The 21,535-nt window shown below is 46.1% G+C and overlaps 2 protein-coding genes across 4 annotated transcripts in view; one reads left to right on the top strand and one right to left on the bottom strand.

Moving 5' to 3' along the window:
• The first annotated feature begins 1,441 nt into the window (after positions 1-1,441).
• On the top strand, positions 1,442-9,031 carry LOC132323292 (C-type lectin domain family 4 member E-like). The gene is made up of 7 exons (XM_059838331.1): positions 1,442-2,253; positions 4,961-5,137; positions 6,030-6,125; positions 6,576-6,668; positions 7,696-7,847; positions 8,057-8,187; positions 8,457-9,031. The coding sequence occupies exons 2-7, from the start codon at positions 5,098-5,100 to the stop codon at positions 8,614-8,616; spliced, it is 672 nt and encodes a 223-aa protein (XP_059694314.1). The 5' UTR covers positions 1,442-2,253; positions 4,961-5,097; the 3' UTR covers positions 8,617-9,031.
• An 8,197-nt stretch (positions 9,032-17,228) lies between these two features.
• TCAF2 (TRPM8 channel associated factor 2) overlaps positions 17,229-21,535 on the bottom strand; it is a 37,296-nt gene continuing 32,989 nt past the window's right edge. For all 3 annotated transcript variants that reach the window (XM_059838328.1, XM_059838329.1, XM_059838327.1), the window contains 2 exons: positions 20,020-20,357; positions 17,229-18,470 (listed from right to left, as the gene is read on the bottom strand). In XM_059838328.1, the coding sequence (XP_059694311.1) occupies positions 18,225-18,470; positions 20,020-20,357 (584 nt within the window). In that variant the 3' untranslated portion in view covers positions 17,229-18,224. The remainder of the gene's footprint in view (positions 18,471-20,019; positions 20,358-21,535) is intronic.

Raw genomic sequence — 21,535 nt, 5'->3', positions numbered from 1 at the left:
AGGGACAGCTTCCACTAGACCAGGTTTCTCATATTCCCATCCAGACTGGCCTTGACCATATTTCAAGGATGGGACATCCACAGCTCCAATGGGCAACTGGTTCCAGTGCCTCACCACCTCACAGTAATGTATTCCTTCCTAATATTTCATCAAAACCTGTATCCTGTCAGTCTAAAGCAATTCCCCTTTGTCCTATCATGATATTCTTGTGTACAAAGTCCCTTTCAGCAAGGCTATTTCCACTGCTGTAGTATTGACACTGGCAGGGATTTGATTTCATTCCACAGGATACAGCCAATAACCCAAGGAGAAGTGAGGAAGTGTCACAGGTAGATATGAGAAAGCAGCTGTCAGCAGAGACTTGTGGTGGTACCAGGGAACTGGAGAAGTGCCGTGCTTCAAATATCCTCCCTTCCCTTTCCTGGTGTCCTGGTCCTCTCCAGCTTCCCAGTGCAGATGTGTGTTTCACGCAGAACTAACTCCTTCTCTGATGCCACTTGAGTTAATGTCCCTTCGTGTCCCACAGTGGGAACATGACTACCAATCTCCTCAGGGCCTTCTTTGGGCCTGAGATGCTTCTCCCCTCTTCCATTGCTTTCTTCCCAGTTCCAAGAGTTACCTTTCCTCACAACTGCTACTTAATCTATTTCTTGACTCCATTTCTCTCTCTTTGCCTCAGCCTCCTCTCATTCTCTGCTGGCTCTGCCCAAGCCCAGTTCCCTGGCTGTGAGCACAAAACTACTTCCTTCAGCCCCCCTAAGTCACACATCTAGACCCAGGGTCAAGGTGCCTCCCCTGGAGACCCACTGCCAGACAGCTCTTCTGGTTTGGGGACTCTTATGGGGGTCAAGCTCGTCCCTGCAAAGCAGCATTTTAACCACTTGCCTCAGAGTTTATTTGCATGTGGATTTTTTTCTCCACTGTGTATTTGCATGCATCTGCCTTCCAGGGATATGTTCTTCTCTGCTTTTGAGTTCATTTCTCTTGTTCCCACATCACCTGTCCTCCCAGCTCGTCTCCTGGCCTCTTGGCTTCTCCCTTCCCATGTTTTCATGGCAATTTCTGCTCTTAGACTTGTTGTAACCTTTTTCTTTCCGTGGGGGTCTGTGTTTGCATTAGTGGAATGAAATGGTCCCTGCTTTGCCTCCATCTGAGCACAGCCTGAAAAACAGGATAGGGAGCAAAAGAAATGCAGTGGTGCTCCACCTCGGTGATCTGACTCTGTCCTCTCACGTCATGGAATGGTTCTCCATCTTCCTTGTGAGTTCTTCGTGCACAGGAGTCCTGGGCTGAGACTTTCTTCCTGAAACATGCAGGACATGAGCCCTCATAAAGCCAGCTCCAGCCTGGCCTTCCAGGCTGTCATTTCAAGAATGGGGAGTGGTGACAGCACATCCTCCTGGTCCTGCAGGTGAGGGCCTCTCCCATGTGCAGCCTGGAAACCACACCCTGCAATGGCACAGTTTCTCCCAGCACCAGCCTGGGCTGCTGGGCTGGGGTCTGCCCAGAGGTGACCTCCTTATCCAGGGCCTTTAGCACCATTCCCACCCTTTTCTGGCTTTTGCTATGCAGGATCCCATTTAGGCCTCCCCTCTGCCACAGCTCTTAGCTCACCAGCAGGACAAGGAGCACATTTCCTCTCTTCCCTCCTCCACACAAGAGCCAGCCCAGCACAGGAGGCTGTGGTGCAGCCAGCTGAAGGTGCACAGTCCCTGAAGGACAGAGCTGACCAGCAGGTTCCTCTGCTGGCTGTCCCCACCTGGGGTCAGCCAGAGGTGAGCTGCAGCCCCTGCTGGCTCTGGACATGGCCCCCTCCCCTTGGCTGCAGGAAGAAGGCAGGATTCCATGCAGGATTGCTGGCTCTAGGAGGAGAGCAGGAGTAGAACAAGGGTGATTGATCCTGGGAGGTTGGGATGAATCAGGATCTGGAAGAGTCTGTCTCCTTGTCCCTCTGAGCCCTGAGACCCCAGGTTCTGGAGCTCATCAATCCCTGCAACACTTGACAAGGCCATGGTGGAGGGTGACACCTCTCCACTTCTGGAGCCCTTGGAAGCTGACTGATGTGAAAGGTGGAGCCTTTATTGTAATCCTCCAGCAGGCAGCAGGACAGCAGGGCTGGAACAATCTCCCTCAGCAATGAGAGCCATTGTCTCCAAATATCTGAAGCTGAAGCATAAAATGCCTGATGGAGGAAACCTCATCCTGAGGACAGTGGAGGCCAGCACTTACACACAGAGGGTCTCTGAGATGGGGGTGAGTGCTGCAGCCTGCATCCCCACTTGGCTGAGAGGGAATGTTTTGTGGAAGACTGATGGTCAGGCAGTCGGTAGCATCCCTCCCTCCTCTGCTCTGAGCACTTCGAGCTCAGCCTCTCTTCATGTGAAGGGGTCCATCCCAAAGATGCTCCATTTGCCTTGTCAGGGCCTGGGAACCTCCTCTCAGTTACTCCTGCCTGGCAAAGACTGGCTTTGCAAGGAGATTGGCTATTTCCTATGTCAGTTACTAGGACACATGGGCAGTGGTATGGTGAGCTGCCTGAGGAACAACCTGCAGAGAACAATCCAGCCTTGGCCCCATGCCTTTGGGGAGTCTCCAGAAAAAAGACCACATTCCCTCTCAGTCCTGGGCACGTTCACTCAGTGTCCTGCTCTTGCTGCCCAGGTGAGACTGGAGGTGCTGCACAATGGGCTGGAGAGGCTCTCTAAATTGGTGCTCCCACATATTGGCTGAAGAGATGTCTTGGAAAGCAGGGACAGGGTGGCGATCAAAGCAGAAGCACATCATCAAAATGGGAGTCTTCCAATGGAGTGCTTGCAAACAAATCCTCAAATTGGCCACTGTTTGCCCTTCTAAAGCCTCTGTTGTCATTCTGGCATTTGCCCTCTGCTTTCTCACACAATCCTGCATCCCAGCATCTCAGAATGACTGCAGGTAAACTGGCACCCAGCCTCTACTTCCCCACCAGTTCTGCCTAACTGGGGAGTGTGAGAGCCAGCAGAGTCCATTTCCTCCTTTGGTCTTCCATAACCTGTCTCACAAAGCTCCATGAAAAGGAACCTCCAGTGTCCCCTGGATTTATTTCATCTTTACTGCTGAAAACAAACTCAGAAACTGCAGCACATGTTGCAGAGGCTGACAGCTGCCTCTGTGAGCTGTCCCTCACACACTGCTGGGGCTCAGGGCTGTGGGGATGGTTTTCAGGCTGTGAGAGGGCAAAGCAACCAGGCACAGTGGGAGCAACTTTCTCTGGGATTAATTCTCCCTTCCTGTATTGTCCCTGCTGCTAGCACTGCTGCTGTGCTTTCTGCCTTTATCAGTGTTTCTCTCCAGGCTCCTTGCCCTTATGTCATTGTTGCAGATAAGTCTTTGCCTTCAAATCATTAGGGATTCCAGAAAACTGGATGGCAGGACTGCTCAGGGAATTCAGGCTCATGAAGAAACTGCCATCAACCACTGAGAGAGAGAGAACATGCTCCACCAAGTCCATTTCTGAACAGGTGCACACTTGCTGTTCCTTGGACTTGGAACCCTCCCCAGCCTTACCCATCCCACTTCATGTTGGTCAGATGGCCTGGAGAGCAGCAATGATAGAAACAGGAGTGTGAATGCAGACAGCTCTGTGAATGCAATAGCTGCAACTATGGGAGTTTCCTTTGCCCCCAGTCCAGAGCTGTTAAAGAAGAGCATGACCACCAGCTTAACAGCAACCACGGCATGAGGGAAAGGCTCCTGAGGCACAGAAGAAACAGTCTGAAAACAAAGTTTAGATGAAGCAAGAACATTGTAAGAGACAGAGGAGAGAGGAGTGGGAAGGAAGTGGCCATCGAGCCCAGGGTGCTCTGCAGCTTGGCCACCTCTGTCTGTAAGAAGCTCCCTGGCAGCTGAGTGCTGTGGATGACCTCGCTGATGGCACTGAGGAGTGCAGCAGGCACAGAGCCACAGTTCTGCAGTGTGACAATGTGACCCTGTGCTTTCACCTGTGGTTCACAGGCTGCTGGGAGAGCTGTGGATACTCATGAACCCCACATCTCCATCAGGAAGTGTGTGGGACCAGGGGAAGCCATGCTTCCACAAAGGGGATGTGTTCTTGCAGCTGCACTTCCTGCATGGCTGCTGGGAGGCTGGAGGTTCCACAAGTCTTGTGAATGTGTTTTTCTGTGGGGTGAGAGCTTGTGAACATTAGGTACATAAGGATATTTAGAAATGTAGGCTCTGACTCTGCCTGCAGCCTGTTGTGCACAAAATAAGAGAATCAGAGGATGTCTTGTACAAGACAGCTCAGGCTTGTCCTCCCTTGTAAGCAGTTCTGTGCCCTGATCTTGTGATGCTTCAGCTGCAAGGCCTGTGCTGTGGCTATGAGCTCTCCTATTCCTGTGTCTCTGCACCCATGCAGTCCTCTGCACAGGGAGAAACCAGCTGATGGAACATCTCAGCCTGTTCCACATATGTCTGCAGCGTTTGCAGTCACAACCAAGTGAAACTTCTTGATCTGTCTGTGGCACTGCCAAGTGATCCTCCTGCCCCACAATACCAGGTCATACTGAACCCTTTTGCTCAAAGCCCCAACCTCCCTTCCAATGCAATTCAATCAAAAGAGAGTTGGCAAGTTCTCTGTTGTGCTCAGGATTTCTGGGCTCAGGATGCACATGGGCACTGCCCAGACAAAGTCACAGATGTGCTTTCCTCTCAATTTGGGTTCCCTTTTGCAGGCTGTGCTGTCTGGGCTTAGCCCTTTGCTAGCAAATGCCAAATGTACCTGCCCGTGTATGTATTGTCACACACATGGAGCCTCAGCAGGAGAGAGCAGGCAGCAGAGAGGGAAGGGCGTGTATGGCCTGTGAAAGTGCCTGAGGCTGTGCAAGGAGATTGTGTGAGCTGCAGTGATGCTCCCCTTCATCTGTTTCCCTTGTCTTGGTGACTTTGTGTGTTGCAATGAGCATCTTGTGAAATGTCCTGGCAGGGAAATTATGAAAATTCTCCAATCTCCATGTGCTGTGGGGTACACCAGTGTGGGAGGTGCCCTGTGGAGGAGGAAGGCTCTTTGTGGCCACACTGGTAACGGGGACCCTTGGAGAGAAGAGTGATCCTCCTGTAGAGATGATGAATGGCCAAGGGAGAGTCAGTCCTGGAAGTGCAGGTAACTCCCAAACCTTCCTTCCTTCCTTTCTCTGCTCCTGCCAAAGGGGCTGGGGGAAAGACAAGGCTGGGATGGATCCTGGGCATGGTGGCCGGATCTCCGAGCAGGAGATGGGGCTTAGGACAAGAGCAGAGCAACAGATGAGGGAAGTGGGCAGTGGCCAGGCTGGCAGAATGACCTTTTCCTAGAGCCAGGGGGAATGGAAGTCCAGGCAGAGCGTGCCCTGCTATTCCCTTCAGAGCTGTGTCTGTAAACCATGGGGCTGCAGGCTGCTGTCCTTCTGCCATTGCCCTGCTAAAGCTCTCTGCACCACGCTGAGCACAAGTCCCTGCTCCCATCTCTGCTGTCTCCAAGGACAGCCCAGCCAGGGCTCCCCAGGAGCTCCCGGGTGCCTTTCCTCTGTGGAAACAATTCCTTCTGTGTGTCTGGCTGTTCACACCCTGAGCTGGGCAGTCACTCCTTTGGGGAACTGTGCCACTGCTGAAAGGGGCTCATGGGACAGAGGCAAAATGCAGGTAGTGACAGAAAGAAGCTGTAAAGAGAGAGGAAGAGGAGGGAGATACAGAGTGTTCAGTTCCAGACAGGGTAATGGAAGGCAAGCATGAGGATATGTTGAGGAGAAAGGAGGTCTGACAGGGCAAAGGGGGAGTCAGGTTTGGGTAGAATACCAGCAGGTCCTGTGATAAACAGGGAAATAAAACAACAGCCTCAGGGCAGCCACTGTGCTGCTGTACTCTGTGGTTCTGAGTCACTGCTAGGGACAGGCAGCAGGACCAGCTTCCAGCACCTGTGGGGCTCCCCAGATCTTGGGAGTAGTTTGTTTGGGTTCAGAGCACTCTGGGTTATCGTGCTCCTAACTTTTGCCTGGGACAAGCTCACTCTTGTTTTTCAGCCCCAGTAGAAGGGAGAAGTTGCTCCTGGCTGAACATCTGGATCTTCCTTATTTTTGCCCTTGCAATCAAAGCTGCCATTGTGACCATCTGCCTTGGTGAGTTCCAGAGTGTCTTAATTTCCTCAAGATAAGGGCTCAGGTGACTGCTTTTTTTCAGGTGAAAAAAAAGCCCTAGTCCCTCTTCTCGGCAGGCAAATGCCCTTCACTAAAACAGACCTCTCCTCTCTTATTAACTTATCCCATGACTTCTTTGTTTCTTTCCTCACCCCTTCCTCAGAGGATTTCTAATCCAGGTTTGTCAGCTGGGCAAGTGAGTCTCTCAGTCAACTGAGATGAGAGGAGCTCTTTTGAGGGAGGGAATGACTGGTAGTGGGAGAAGTGGCCTGCTGTTCTCACCTCATTGCTCAATCCAGATTTCATAGCTTGTTACCATAACAGAGTCTCTGTTGGAGCTCCAGAGTAGAAGTTAGAGGATAGCACAGGTTGCTCATGCACAAGATGAAAAGGATGACAATAGCACTTTGCTTTGCTTTCCTCTCTTCTCAGTGGCTTTACTTGATGGAAGCTCTGGCCATTACAAGATTGTCCTCCAGAACTCTACAGAGTGGTACTGTGTCCCCAGCAGTTCTGCAGAGAAAGGTGAGTGATGCTGAGAGCCTCATAAGTAACAAAAGGACCTCACAAAAATTTTGTTTGGTTTCCCCTCAACCTTTGAGGTGGGGAATATTACTGTCAGTCACAAGTGGATTGTTTTAAGGAAGGAATCTGGGGAATTGAGGTAAGAAGACACTCTTTACTAAGAATGCTCTGAATACATGCTCCAGGTCAGTGAAAGAGGGTGGGTCATTCCATACCTGGTTTGACCAACCTTCCTACTCTTCCCTGCACACTACCCCGCTATAGCAAGTCCAGTCTACTGATCTAGATGCAAGTGCTTTTACACTGGCTGGTTCAATCCAGCTTCAATCCTGTGCTGGCTCACTGCCTGTTCACACAAGCATGATAGTCAGTGTGAGGGACAGCAGAGGGAGGAGGATGTTTAGCTCAGAATAGCTGGGGAGCTGAGCTGCAGTCACACATGAAGTAATGGTGATATGGAGTGCTGGAATGCTGGTAGTGCAAGTTCTCAAACTCAGGTCAGAGATCCCTTCTCATGCAGCCTCAACCTTTGTGAGAACACATCTGTAGATTTTAATGCACTATTTGAATCTCTAGGCATAAGGCAAGGTCTCTTGGATAAGCTGGCTGTGTAAGGAACTGCCTGTGGTGGCAGCAAGGCTCTCAGAGCAGGCTCTGAATCTGCATGAGCTGAGAGCTTGGACAACTCTTCTCTGATGGAAGTGTTTCTAAAAAAGCACAAGCCAACTACTTCTCATCTTGCTTTCTCAAGAAGGGTAAGGCAGAAACCATGTCTCTCCCCAAAGAGAGGTTGCACGGACATGGCAGGACAGAGAGAGAAAGGGAAGAGGCCCCTTCAGGCAGAGGCCTTGTGATAGGAGCCTGTCAGGCTGCTGACTGCTTTACTTGTGGAGAGAAGAAGAGAGGATTTATTTATGTCCAGGCTTTGGGTTCCAACCCCACTACTAACACCTGGGACCCTATATTGAACTCACAGCCATGAAGGACAGCGCTCCTTGTTCAAAAGCAGAATTTTTTTTCCCCACAGTGGATGGCTGGACGTGCTGCCCAAAGGGCTGGAGAAGGTTTCAAGGAAGCTGCTATTTCCTGTCCACTGACACAATGTCTTGGGCTGAGAGTGCAGAGAACTGCACTGGGATGGGCTCCCAGCTGGCGGTGATCACCAGCAGGGCAGAGCAGGTAAGTGCACAGGGACCCAGAGAGAGGGACCCAGCAGGCAGAGCCACAGTGCTGGACCCTGGAGGGGACTCAGAGCCCCTCTGTGTCCTGCAGGGAAGGGGCAAGGTCCTGTCTGCACCTCTGCAGCACCAGCCACACCCCACGGGGACTCCTGATGCCTCACTGTGCTCAGCCTTGCCACTCATGGACATTGTGCTTTTTTTTCCCAGGAGTTCCTCTTCAACTTGACAAAAGAAAAAGCTACTAGCATCTATGAAACAAAATACTACATAGGCTTAGCTGCTTACAAAAATGGGAAGTGGCAGTGGGTGGATCAGACTCCATATGAGAATACAGTCACGTGAGTATCCTGGTAGAGTGAGGAGAGCCCTAATATTCATGCCCTCAGTCCAAGTGATCAATACATTGTGTAAGGCAGGTATTTGTCAGAGTGGGATTTCTGTCTTCAGCTGCTCTGCAAGTCAGAAAGCTTACATAGTTTTCTATTCAAAACTATGGCTCCTGTTTTCTGTCAGAGTGACTTTCCTTTTCTCCTCCACAAGTGTTTGAGGTGACTCCACATCAACTTTCATGCTAGTGCATTTCCAATAAAGGAACTTTCTTTTACAGGTTCTGGAAGCCTGGGGAACCCAATCTGCTCTTTGCAGAAAAATGTGCTGCAATTCATGTCAAGGGAAACACAGACCCCAACACTTACAGTAACTGGAATAATGTCCTTTGCATTGCAAGTTGCTATCGAATTTGTGAACAGGCAGTCAAACTTCTCTGAGAAAGAACATAAAATCTGAGCTTCAAAGTACCTCAGTTCCCAGCCTGTGCCCCTTCATCCCTTTACAAGGTGGAGATCAGTCCTGGATGAAATAGCTCATGTCAAGGACCTACTGTGAACGTTTCTACTCTCCTACTTAAGAAACAAGGGTCCTAATTCTCCATCACTTTCCTTGACTCCTGGTCCAGACAATATCTCCATCATGTGGAAGAGGCCATCACTGTTTCATGAAAGGATACTTGTCCTTCAAATCACTGGAGCAGAATCTGAAAGAAAAGCATTCAGTGGAGTATCCTTGTCCCTCCTCTGAAGGGAAAAATTTTTCATGGCTGTAGTGTTTCCTTCTCTTTCAGCACATGGTGTGTTGATTAGTTTAAAGAAAAAAATTAATAAATGTTAATTTATTAAATGTTAATTCTGCTCTTTGCATGAGGATGTGTGACATGATTCCCACAGTCCAGCCTCCCAACGCAGAGGTTTTAACTTTTCAGTGTGTTCAGCACCCATAGATGAGAATATTGCTTAGTGCGCTGGACCGGCTGGGAGCAGGAACGATGTCATGTTCATCTGTAGAGCATGTGAGAAAGGTCCTGAACACTTTGGAGAATCATTTGTGAAGACAAAACCAGAGTAGGCTGTGTAGTATTCAGTGCCAGGCAGTTTTCCCAGGATGTAGCTGAAAAAACAATGGATTTGGAGATTCTGCCGAGATGTGGCGGGATGAGGCATGGCAGTGAAGGGGAGAGAAAGCAATTAAATGTAACAAAGAAGGAAAAAAGCCAGAGTCCCCTAAGGAGAAATTTCTAATCAGAGAGAAGGGTGGAAGACCCCTATCAGAGGCATCACTGCAAATCAGATACACAGAAGTCTTGAGCAATGTTCTGCTTCCCTAAAATTTCCCAAACTCCAGTCTGTATGTTCCTCTCTTTCATCAATGATATCCATATTCTTTGAGGAACTGGGAGTTTTCAGTTTGGGACTAAAAATACAACCTGAAAAATCAGTTCTGGGTGATATTTTTTTTCCCATCAGAAATGTGAGTACAAATTTTTGTCATTTCATTTGTCATTTCTGCCCGAAGAAGTGTATTTTCCAGGTTTCTGGTTTAGCCACTGGACCAAAAGCTTGGCTGTTGCAAAGCGTTTGCCTCCTAGTTTCTAAAGTTGCTGGATACTTTCACAATGGAGAAAACTATTTTTTGTCAACATGACCACAAACCCAAACATTGCAATGGACTTCTCGATTTCCCCCAGCTCAGTTCTGCAACTTACAGCAACAGGGTTTTGAGGAAGAAAAAGAGGCAGATAAGACACGCAGAGAGTGACCAATGTTTTCCAAGTGGTTTTAGGGGTGCTGCAGTTCTGGTTCCTGGAAGGTTGATGGGGCAGAGCAAAACCCACACCAGGAGACTGCTTTGCAAGAAAATGCACGTAACTTGCTAGAAACAGTCTCCCTGCCCCAAATTTGGAAAACAAAGTTTTTCTTGAGATGTCATGACAAAAGAGGGATCCTGGGAGATGATGTTGGGTTTGCCTACAGAATTGCTGAAGGGATGTTCCTGATCCCCTCTTCAATGTGGATTTGGCTGATGGAGGTGCCTATCTCCAACAGATAAGAATCAGTCTTTACCTCTCAAGTCTGTCTTGATTCAGGAGGCAGCAGATGCCACAGCAAGAGGTAGAGGTGACGACAGACAGGTACAGAACTTTCAGAAAGCTTCAGAAGGACATTCCTGCATACTAAAGCCAGGGCTTGGGTGGGAAGGACAAAAATTTTGTCAGAATAGCATTCTTTATGATGACACCTGCAGTGCTTGCTTTCGGGTGGACATCTTGGCCACATGCCACCTGCCTCTCAGAACAAGACCTGGATGCTTACCACTCCTTGGCACATTAACTTTTGCTTTGGAAAGGAACCTGGGTCTGAGGAAAGGAGCACAGTGACATTCACTTGTGAGAATACACACACCATTGAGTTCAGGTACTCTGCTGCAGCAAAATTCTCTTGTGGTTCAAACCTGAGCTAGCTTCTGGTTTTCCTCCAGAAAGCTCACGATGCCCTGTCTTTGAGATGCTGTCTTCAGCTGGAAAAACATTATTAGAGCCATGTTGGAAGGACATCCAGTGTTGATTCTTATGATCAGACTTATTAATTACATCTGTACACTGAGCATGCTTTATGTTTAGCTCTGACAGCTGAGTGTTCCTTTATAGGATACGCCTGACTTTCTCTAATAAATCATTATCCTTGCCAAGCCAAGTGATGAAATAAAGTGAAATGTATGTGTTTTTCTTGGCAGACACTATATTTTATAAGGATTTAAATTTTCCTCCAAGGGTGTCCGTTCTTTTTTTAGACAAAGCAGAGAATTACAGCTCTACTCCTTCTCTTTTTCTGTTTTATCTCACCTCAGATTTGTGTTCCCTTACATGTATTACAACATTTATTTCTCCACTTCTTTATTTTCTTTGCACTCCTGCTGTCTCCCATTTCTCCCCCTTTATTCCTTTTTTTTTTTTTCCTTTTAAATATTGTTTCCTTTTACCTTTTCTTGCTAGATCACAGATGAAGAGCATACAATGTTGTTTGGGAGAAATAAAAGAGAGAAATGGCATTTAAAGAAGTTCTGGCACTGAACACACGTCTGTTCTGTCTTTTAAAATTTAGTGTTTCTGAAATGATTGCCTAAGCAGTCGTGTCTAAGGTACTAGTACTAACTCAGGTACTGTTGGCCTTGCAAGGTTCTTGTTATCCAAGAGATCCACAACCCCCAGTTGCTCACTTTTCCAGTTCATGCTGGTTATCTCAAGTTGTCTAAGACAAATCCTACAATTTTAGCCTTTATGTCTCTACCTGGTTACAAGGAAATAAAACCACTTTTTTATTTGATATGGAATCAGTTTACATACCTGAGCAAGCTTTTTCACATCCTGCTGCTTAATTATAAATCATTTATCTTGACAGGCTTATGGGCAATCTGCTGGTTTCCTGGAAATGCCTCAGCAGATCATGAGGTCCAGCACTTCAGCACCACCTCCTGCTCACAGCAAGTCACCTGCACTCTCTCAGTGTCACTGTGATCTGCCTTCATGAGATCAGGAGGAGATGCACAGTGCCTCTGACTCTGTCACTGCAGTCCCTTCTGGTGCATCAATGGCTCTACAGCAAGGTAAGAATTCTGTAAGATTTCACTAGAAAGGGAAAACACAGCCATAAGACAAGGAATTGCTTCGCTCACCATAAAAATTGGCTTGTGCTATAGCCCATGTTTTAACATAGGGGAAATTCAGTCTAGCATTTAAGAACTGGACATGGATCTGGTTGTTTAGATTGGAGATCAAACCAGACCACTGTAAACACACTCCAGTGCTGTGTTCCTCCCATGACATTCAGTCCTGCTAGGTGAGGCACCTGCTGTCTTAGATCCTCATGCAGACTAAGTTGCCACAATTTTACATGCATTAGATGTCTGCAAATTTACTCTAGCTAAGGATCAAGGAGGCAAGTTCACTGCCTGAACACTCTTTTGCTTCTGACATGAGCTAAATCAGCTGTTTCTCACTACACAGCTGCCTACTCTGAAAGCAGAGCATGAAGGCAACCTCTTTCAGAACAATTAAACACACATCAAGGCCTCTCCTGTGCGGCCCATCAAGGTTTTCCTCTAAATGATCATCCTCATTTCTCATGGCTATAGCCATAATTTCACCTGAGTTCTTCCATTTATTTCCAGCTTTATTATCTCCTAAGGTGTCTCTGTTTTTAAAGTGACATTTTCCCCCCAGTCCAGTTCTTCTCCTAATGATTATAATTAACAAACTTTGCATACCTGAAATCAGAGTAAGGCTGGAACAGAGAACATTTTGGAGATAAGCAAACCGAGAAAGTAAAAAATAGAAAGGGGTTGATTGGTTTCATTGGTAATAAGAGAGCCAATGCTTCCCCTTCTGTGGTTAAAATCGCTTCTGTTGGGAAAGGAAGTAGTGGGACCCACACAGAAAAAGACAGATTTGGGAGAAAGCCAAGAATGAACCCTTCTATCACATGTACAGTACAGAGACCCTTCTCAGATTCATTAGAACACCACACCATTCAGACATCAGTTAAAACTACTGCAGAGCACTGACTTTAGGACAGACAATCACATTTTCATGAGTCAAAACCTGCTTAGGAGATATATTGCTTCATGGGATCATCTGACCAGATGGGGAAAGAAACAGCCAGTTCTGGGAAGGGTTCACCCAGACTGGATATCCCCAGGCCTTAAAGAAACAAGTAAAATTCCTCCTGACCAGATATGAAAAGATTTCTGCCTGCAGATTCATTTTTGAGTCATCACCATCTGGGAGCTCAGTCATATTTTGGTGTTCAGAAAACATCTTGGTGAAGGCTTCCTAGCCAAAGGCTTCTTGCAACTCTGAATCACAAGTGACACAGTACGAAATACGTGCATGGAAGTTTAGAATTATTCTTCCTGCATTCTTAACAAAATCTTGTATTGAATTCAGTTATTGGTCTTTTCACAGGGCATTTTTCCTTTTTTTTTTAAGTGTAGCTACCCCCAAAATTTTAAATGCTTACTGAAGAACCAAAGCAGCCCTTTAACAACATCAGATTATTCAACAAACTCATCTGTCTACTATTCACACAAAACCAAAATTCAAGTACTTATATAAGTGCTCTTCATCCTGAAGGGCAGGACTGTGCCTACAGGTTTGATCTCTACTTTGTTTTTCCCAACTGTTACAAGTGTTCAAAACAAGACTGATAAAAAATATCAACCCACCTCTCCATGCTTATAAGTATGCATATTTTAAATGTCTCTTCATACTTACAATACATAAGATTCTTCTCAGAGCACAAAATGCAGGCTCCCTGCCTAGAGACTCTGCACAGTTGATGTTTGTACTGTCAGTTAATCTTGTATTGCACCACAACACTGAAAGACCGGCACAAATGGAGTATTAGGGAAAAAATAAAAAGAGAAAGAAAAATAAAAATAACATTTTCCAGTGATCAGAAGTCATCTTTGCTACTGCCCAAAGGCTGTGGTTCACTATTACATCTCAAACCGATATATTCCATGGACCAATGAGCCTTGCACTGTGCTGGGATCACAAATGACTCAAAACAAGCACATTTTCTGAGGACTGCTTCAAACACTTTTCCCTGAAGCTGTGGTTCTCCGGCTGAAGTGTGCTACTCAAGAGACAGATGAGGACTGACTTGTGTTGATTTGTGGAATCCTGTGAGCTAGCACACGTACCCAGTACTGGAGACTAAGAGTCAACAGACGAGATGACCTGGGATAGGGATCAAATGGTTGCAGGAAGTGACAAAAGGAAAGAAGCTTCCCTGGATTAAAATAGTACATTTGTAAATATGTTGCAAGCTTAATTTACCTGCAGATCCATGGTCTGACTTCCTCACTTGATTTCATATGTGCCTCATCACAATGGGCCTGCCTGGCAACCACTGGAATATGTCTGACCATGGTCACCATCACTGGACCCAACACTGATCTGAGGACTGATTTCCATGCTTGAGACCTCAGACCTTCCTCATTCCTGGAGACTTGCCTAGCCATCTAGACCCTGGATGCTGTGCCAGGCACGCCCTGCTTGCCTCACTCAGGTGTGGTGGCTGGTCCCCAGCTGTCCTGCTGGCTGTGTGACTGCAGCTGGCTCCTGGCCGCCAATCCTCAGGGAGCAGCCACTTCCACTGTGCCCTCACAGTGTCTGTTGTACCACAAAGCAAATCATCAACTAGGATTCATTTTATTTTGTTGGTTTATTTGGGGTAGATAGATTCTTCTCAGTTTGTTTTAGTGAAGTAGCTCTTTACTATTGAATATTATGGAAATACGGAGTATTATTCCACAAATCACTTGAGCTTTGGGTAGAATTTGCTGCTGATGGCCACCATGACTTCTTCACTGTATTTATCATCACTTTGCTTCCAATTTTGCTGGTTTTCATGCTGTTTCTAAAAAGCCTCTTTTTTCAGAAAAGACAAACTTACTGTACTCCTTAACATCTTCCAAGAGCTCTTCAGTATTGCTGACAACCACAGCCAGCTTTAAAAGTCATGTTCCAGTAGCTTTTTGTAGGATTTCGAGATCTTGGGTTCTTTTTCTTTCAGGGACAATTCAACAGGCTGAAGTGGTTCCTCACAGCTCCAAAGCAGTGCAGGAGGGATACAGAGCCGTTCACATCTTTGAAGTGGTGCTACACTCCCTTTGCTTTAGCAGGTCTGAGAGAAGCAGGAAGTTTTATATGTTGGGTTCCACCAGAGGCCACACAGCGCTGCCTGGATCTGTGCACAGGATCTGCAGTGTCTGTGCAAATCTATTTATCTTAGGAGATTATAGGTTATCTTATAGGTTATATAGGTTATCTTACGAGAAGGAGCCACATAAATCAATCCAGAAGCAACTGATATGTAATCTCAACACAATTGTTGCAGAGCCACTGACAGATTACAACTTTACTGTTGGATTCAGGGCCATATGAGGCCAGATGTAATGACTGATTAATAAAATCCTTCTGACAGAAAGACATGTTTGGAGAAGCAGATGCCGTATGGAAACACAGTACCTGCTTTTCATGGAATCATGGAATGGTTGGGGTTGAAAGGGACCTTCAATATCATCTAGTCCAACTCTCCTGCATTGAGCAGGAACACCTTCATCAGATCAGATTGCTCAGAGTCCCACCCAACCTGACCTTGAATATTGCCAGGGATGGGGCATAACCAGCTCTGGCTGGTGTGCCAGTGTTTAGACTTGGGCCAGCCTCTCCTGAATTAGTTCTACTTGACACCAGATTCACCACGTGAGTCAAGCTGCTGTGAATTATTGAGTGGTGGCCTGGGCAGCTGACGAATTTTTCAATTCAAGTGGCAGAAAACGCCTTCAGTGCTGCAGTCAAGCAGAGCCAAAAGAACCTGCCAATCCCACTGAGGAAAGAGCAATACTTGAACAAAGATTAATTGAAAATAATGCTGAGATTTGGCCTTTAGAAGCCTCTTCATCACCCATAACAAACTTCAGTTCCACTGGCCTAGTGAATTGTCTTTAAACAGCAGATTTCTTAAATGACAGACAGCAAAATGCTGCTTACAACCAACTCTTCCCCCTACCACTGCTTCACTTCCCCACTAATGGAAGCAATCCTATGCATGCTAACACCAGGGTCTCATTACACAGTAGGCTGCCTATGTGTCTGTTGCACGCCTTAATTCAAGTTTCAAAGTCTCCTTTGTCCTGCCTAAACCAGGCTGGTTTAGGACTAAAACCTGTGTTTCCCTTCCTTCTGCTGCAATTAGCATAAATTCACTCCCACAGCAACAAGATCAACGTGACATGGTATGCGTCATTTGGTGGCCAGCCTCCCTTCACCAGGTTTTACAGTGTCAAATTCAGCTCCAGAATAACCTACTTTTGCCTACAAGTTCTTGGCATTCACAGAAGATTCTTACTCTCTCCAGCAGTCTTCTTGGATGTGGTGGAGTTGATCTGCTGATTTGAGGATCTGCGTGGCCTCGTGAAAGTGTTACCACCTTGTGTATTTCCCTTACAAATATCCATCACAAATACAGACAAAATGTCCTAGTTATTAGACTTGCCATTTGATATCTGGACATCTGCCACCTTAATTTCTGGCCTTGGAAAAGTTGCTGGGATGGCTGCAGGCCTGACAATTGCATCCATCATCTTGATGCAGACGGGAAGCCGCCTCTCTGGGCTGCCCATGTGGTGCACACCAGCAGCTGGTTCTGGCAGGATGACGTTCTTGTGGCCAGCTCAGCCCAGGAGGATGCTACTGACAGACGGTTCACAACCAGGCAGAGATGTCAGCTCCCCCTAATACAGCATTCAGGTGAAAAAAGGCAGCCAATTTGAAAAGAACTTTTAAATGTGAAGAGGACAATCACCACAGGTAAACCCCTTTGCATGGCCTCAGAAACAATAAATTAATCTGGATGTAACTGTGTTTTACTGAATCACAGGAAGATCCTGGGATGCTGGCAAGGGCTTCAGTCATCTTTGGTGACCCCACATCTGCTGCTACTGCAAGTTGATGATATTCAGTTTTTAATATCAAGCCACTTAAAAGATGTCTCAGACATGCTTATACTGGGAACATGGAAAGAGATTAATTCCTAATTGAAGGTCTTATCAATATACTTTCTGGGCTAAGAAATGGGAAGCTTAATGCAAAGACTTTCCTAGAACATTACATATTTTGATATTTTCTACACACATGACCACAAAAAGAAAAAAACCTCAGAAAATGGGGAAAGTATGGGTAAGCTATAAATGCAGAAATGCCAGTTTACTCCCCTGACACAGTTAGGTTTTGGGACCACTTACCAGGCCTGAAGAATGGAGGCTGCACAGCCTCTTTAACTGTGACTGATATTTGACCCAATGTGCTCTCCTTTGGCACTATGATATATATGAGACCACACCACAGACTAGAGACTTCCATGGTGTTTTTTTCAACTTTGAACAACTTTACCACCAAGGCCACTTCTATTTAGGTCATTTCTATTTAGGCCTTTTTTTTTACTGGGCATGGAGACATAAAAATAGGACCACAGAGAAAACCTGCAAGTCTACAGTGATATTTTTTTATTTATTACTGATACGTAAGAATGGGCTGGCACTAGTGAGCTCTTAGGCTAAGCATTAACATGCTTAACAAAACCATAATAGCTGAGCAACTATGAAAAAGCTGGGAGTAACATGAACTTTTGTTGCACCCTGAAAAGGCTGGTCCTCTGCCTTTATGAGCTGTTGTCTTCCTTTTCCCTGCTCCCTCAGGCTGTCAGGTCAGTGCCTGTATCTTAACCTTTGATGAGTCCACGAGCTAAACCATTACTGACTACAATCAAGTCACCTCCCTGCTTCCACTCTCTCCTCTTCATTAGCATGTATCTTGCTGTCAGGCTACGGTTGAAGGACAGCTAAAACTTATTATTGACTTGTTTATATAAAGATGGATGCTGGGTCACACAGTCACAGAATGTAGGAAGAAATCTACAGCATTTCAGTATAAATTATGCATTATATAGCCTGTATATATGCAATATTAGGCCACTTTCACAACAGGTGCTGTGAAATTCTGCATAATAAGAGGAATTAAAAATTAGGGATTTTAGGGCAACAAAAATAATTGTGAAAATCTCATGTTACTGAGATTATAACTTCAGAATACAATGTTGTGGAGGCTAGTATTTGCTTTAAAGGTCTCTATTCCCATAGTAAAGTCCTTGAAACTGGTCCAGGGACTGCTCCACCCAGAAAACTTCCATTTCATCAGAGAAAGGTTCTGTAGGAACTCGATCAACTCAGAATTACATTCTTCCTGAGGTGAAGCACCTGGAACAAAGCTCACTGATTATTTAACCCTTCAGAAGACAGCTTAGGTGCTTGCTGATCTGCTGATCCCTGTTGCATCTCTCTTGGAGCTGGCCTCCACTGGCAGCAAGAAGCTGAAGATTCCAGCATATATCCAAGCACATAGTGAGCCATCATGGAGATACACATGGAGATAAAGATAAGCCATAGCTAGTATAAGAACCAGGATTTAGGTAGTTTTCCTTTATGGTCTGTAGGATCTCATTGGATCTTGTTCCCAGCTGGGTAGAGGGGACAGTTCCACAGACAGCTCTTTCTTGATAGGCCATCCCCAGGCTGTAAAGAATGGAGCCAAATTCTTATTCACCTGCTGAGAAAACTTCTGTGCCCACAAGTTCATCTTAGAAGTGTTGTCTTTTGGGATCGTGGACATTTTCTGGTAGTCAGAGAAGAGGTGGATGAAGGGGTCCCAACCAAACCCTTCCTGCAACTGATGAAAAACAATAGAGTGTACAAACAGTTATCATTTCACTGGCATTATTCCTGTGTTACACACAGTAGAAAATTCCATGGGTTTCTGCAGTGTCTTTTAAAATGAATGTAAATTTAGATGAAAGCATCTAGGCTTTTCAGGCTTCACAGCATAACTAACAGCACTAAAGTACAGAAAAATACCTCCCCATTACACTGATCTCCCAAAACAAACAGAGATCAAAGATACATTGGGAGTAGCCAGAAGTGTCAGCAACTTATATAATAAGCTGCTGCTTTGTGAAAACAGTTTCAGAGGGGACACTGACAGAATAGCTGGAAAGAAGGGGCACAGGAGAACAAGGAGTACTGAGGAAATGGGAGGGATAGATTATGAACAGGGCATGCTTTGCCTAAGAATAAGAACAAAAGGAGTTCATACAGAAAAACTGCTGCTGCAGAATTAGAACTTTTCTTCCATGCCACATTTATTCCAGCAGTCCTGTTAGTAATCAGGCAGGAGATGAGACATCCCAGCCTACAAGTGTGGGTGAGGCAGTGAGGCAGTGGCCAAACTGGTAAGGTATTGTGGGAAAATTTCTCCCCTTAAAGCTGTTCCCTCTGTATAAATATTTTGTTATTGGTTGCACCAAAAATCCCCAGAGGATGACTCTTCAGCTTGACCATGCAGATGCTTCTCTGGGATGTGGAGAAGTCAGGATCAATACTCCTCCAGTAAATATTTTTTTCCTCATATGAAGTGTGAGAGCTCTCAGACAAGGGAGCTGAGGAACACTCATCTCACAACAGTCAGTAGCTAAAGCCACCATAATGGACATCTGCTTTGCAGCTCCCAGTTAAAATCAGGCTGAGTGCTCTCTCCATTAGGCTAATAGTTTCTAGGAGGATTAAGGGAAAGGGGGAATCTCTCTTGCTTGCTTCCCAAGAGAATGCACTTTAATCTAGGATAGGGTTCATGTTTTAGAGTCTGAACCACAGTGAGGGATTCAGTTCTGTGTGCAGAAGGACAGGCTGAGCCCATCCTCTTGCCACTTGCTGGCCTACACTGGCTCCACTCAGTGCACTGGATGATATGAACACCCTCCTCTCTAAGTTTTTTAAAAGGCCATGTAACTCACCAGGAGACTGTTCAAAGCCTGGCTCTTCTAGACACTTTACAGTGCCAAGGGTTTTTGACAACTAGCCCACTGTCCCACAGGAAATCTGCTGTGGATGAAAGAGCTGTGCACAAATTTGAGCCTCCTTTTCCCATGTTGTATAACAAGCAGCAGTTCCTGTTTCTTTTCCAGGGAGAAAGATCAGTACATTGCACTGAGCTATCTCCCTGAGTGGCTAAGCCCAAATCTGACAAAGGAAGGTTTTCAGGACACCTCAACTTTAGGCATTCTGTCTCTTTACCTCTCAGGTGTGTTCTGGGCCCAAGATAAACCCTCTGACAGTAATCAAACCCTTACAAAGCTTCACAGCTACAGTCACAGGCTGCAGACATCCCTCTGACACAGGCTTCAGTGACTGCACTAGGAACACACAGACATTTTCCCTGTTACCTGCAGGTATGTCTCCAGAGCAGTCCACACGTTCCAGTCCTTTATCTGAGCACCTTTCTTCAGGTAGTCTTCTATCCTTTCCTTGCGGCACTGTGGCCTGAGTGCCTGATGGGCCTGATGCCTGGGAATGCCCAGCACCTCCTCATGAACATAGACAGACCAGAGGTTGCACGTGGCCTCTGTGGTGTGAGGGGGGAACTCCCATGCCTGCTGCTGCTGATTGTGTCCCAGCTCATGGATGGGACCCCAAAGACCAGTAGTTTGCATGTGCTCCACATCTAACATCTCCTTCACTGAATCCAGGTGGCCCATGATGGGGTAGCCAGCATGCATCCAGCCTGCAGGACAGACAGGGAGCAACACGTGTCATCACGTGCTCACTCAGTGCTTGCAGATGTAAATGATTATTGTATTTTTTTTCATTTCTCTTTCTCCATCTCACAAATAACAGGTTTTTTATTACCATGAATTACCAACTTTTCCCAGTGTGACCTAAGGAAATACACCACATTTCACCCTAACAGACAGTGACCCTTACACAGTCAAACAAGTAAAGGCAGGACTGAACCATCAGTTAAGTGCAGTTTTGCCTGCTTTCCCTTTTTATATATAAACGTACACTCATGGTTGGACTGAGGTTGAGGCTGTAGGATGAGGAGAAAAGCCTGACCATTGCCTAGAACACCCCTGAACTCCCACAGGCTGAGCACAGTCGACACCAAAGCAACCACACAATGATGTGATTGAGCACCATGGCACTCCTGGAGTGCTCCGGTGTAGAGAGTGGATACTGCAGGCCTGCACTCCAGTGCTCACTGGTATAGATGAGACACATGGAAAACACAGTTTGTCATGCTTAAGGGCTACAAAACCTGTCCTACTTAAGCCTGTTCTTAACCCTGCGGGATAGCTATTCCATAAACAACCTCCCAGCAGGTTGCTAGGCAAGAAACATGCACTGCAAGGGATTTTACTTATGCCTCTTTGGTGTCTTCTTCCCTAATTGGACCTTCTGGAAGATTCCCAAAACTTCATGCAAGAGCAATGTCCCCAAGTTCAAATACCTGTTGTAGCAGGGTATAAGCAGCCCTTTACACAGAGGGAGCTTGATGAATGAACAGGAATGGCAATCCCCTTCCTGCAGGAACGAGGGATCATAGAACGTGAATGGCCTGGAACTAGTTTCTGCAGGAACTAATGAAGATCTTGAGCTTCCTCTTTTTTAATATGCAATTAGCAATCACTAGCACCAAAAAGTTCAGACCCAGAAATGTGAGTGAAACCATTTAGTCCACCCAAGCCAAAAGAAATTTTATGTCTGTAGACTACGATATTTTTAACTGGCATTTGCTCGGCATAGCAAAACCTAACACTCCCAAGATGTGCCACAAATTTTTTCCATTGTAGCTTAGCAAAAGTTTAGGGCATCAGGGTTCATGCCAAGCCCTTGTCTCATTGTGGGATAATGAATTTAACCATGATGAATTTAAGTTTTTTAAAAAAAAAAACAACGGAG

The sequence above is a fragment of the Haemorhous mexicanus genome, chromosome 2 (assembly GCF_027477595.1).
Source record: "Haemorhous mexicanus isolate bHaeMex1 chromosome 2, bHaeMex1.pri, whole genome shotgun sequence".
NCBI lineage: Eukaryota > Metazoa > Chordata > Aves > Passeriformes > Fringillidae > Haemorhous > Haemorhous mexicanus.
Note: the sequence above shows the minus strand (reverse complement) of the source record. Positions and strands in the feature narration are given on the sequence as shown.

Bases quoted from the DNA above. Each gene is read 5' to 3' on its own strand.
- LOC132323292 (XM_059838331.1), top strand. From the start codon at position 5,098: ATGATGAATGGCCAAGGGAGAGTCAGTCCTGGAAGTGCAG. The intron at 6,126-6,575 runs GTGAGTTCCAGA...CTCTCTTCTCAG, and splicing joins CATTGTGACCATCTGCCTTG to TGGCTTTACTTGATGGAAGC. The intron at 8,188-8,456 runs GTGAGTATCCTG...TTTCTTTTACAG, and splicing joins CCATATGAGAATACAGTCAC to GTTCTGGAAGCCTGGGGAAC.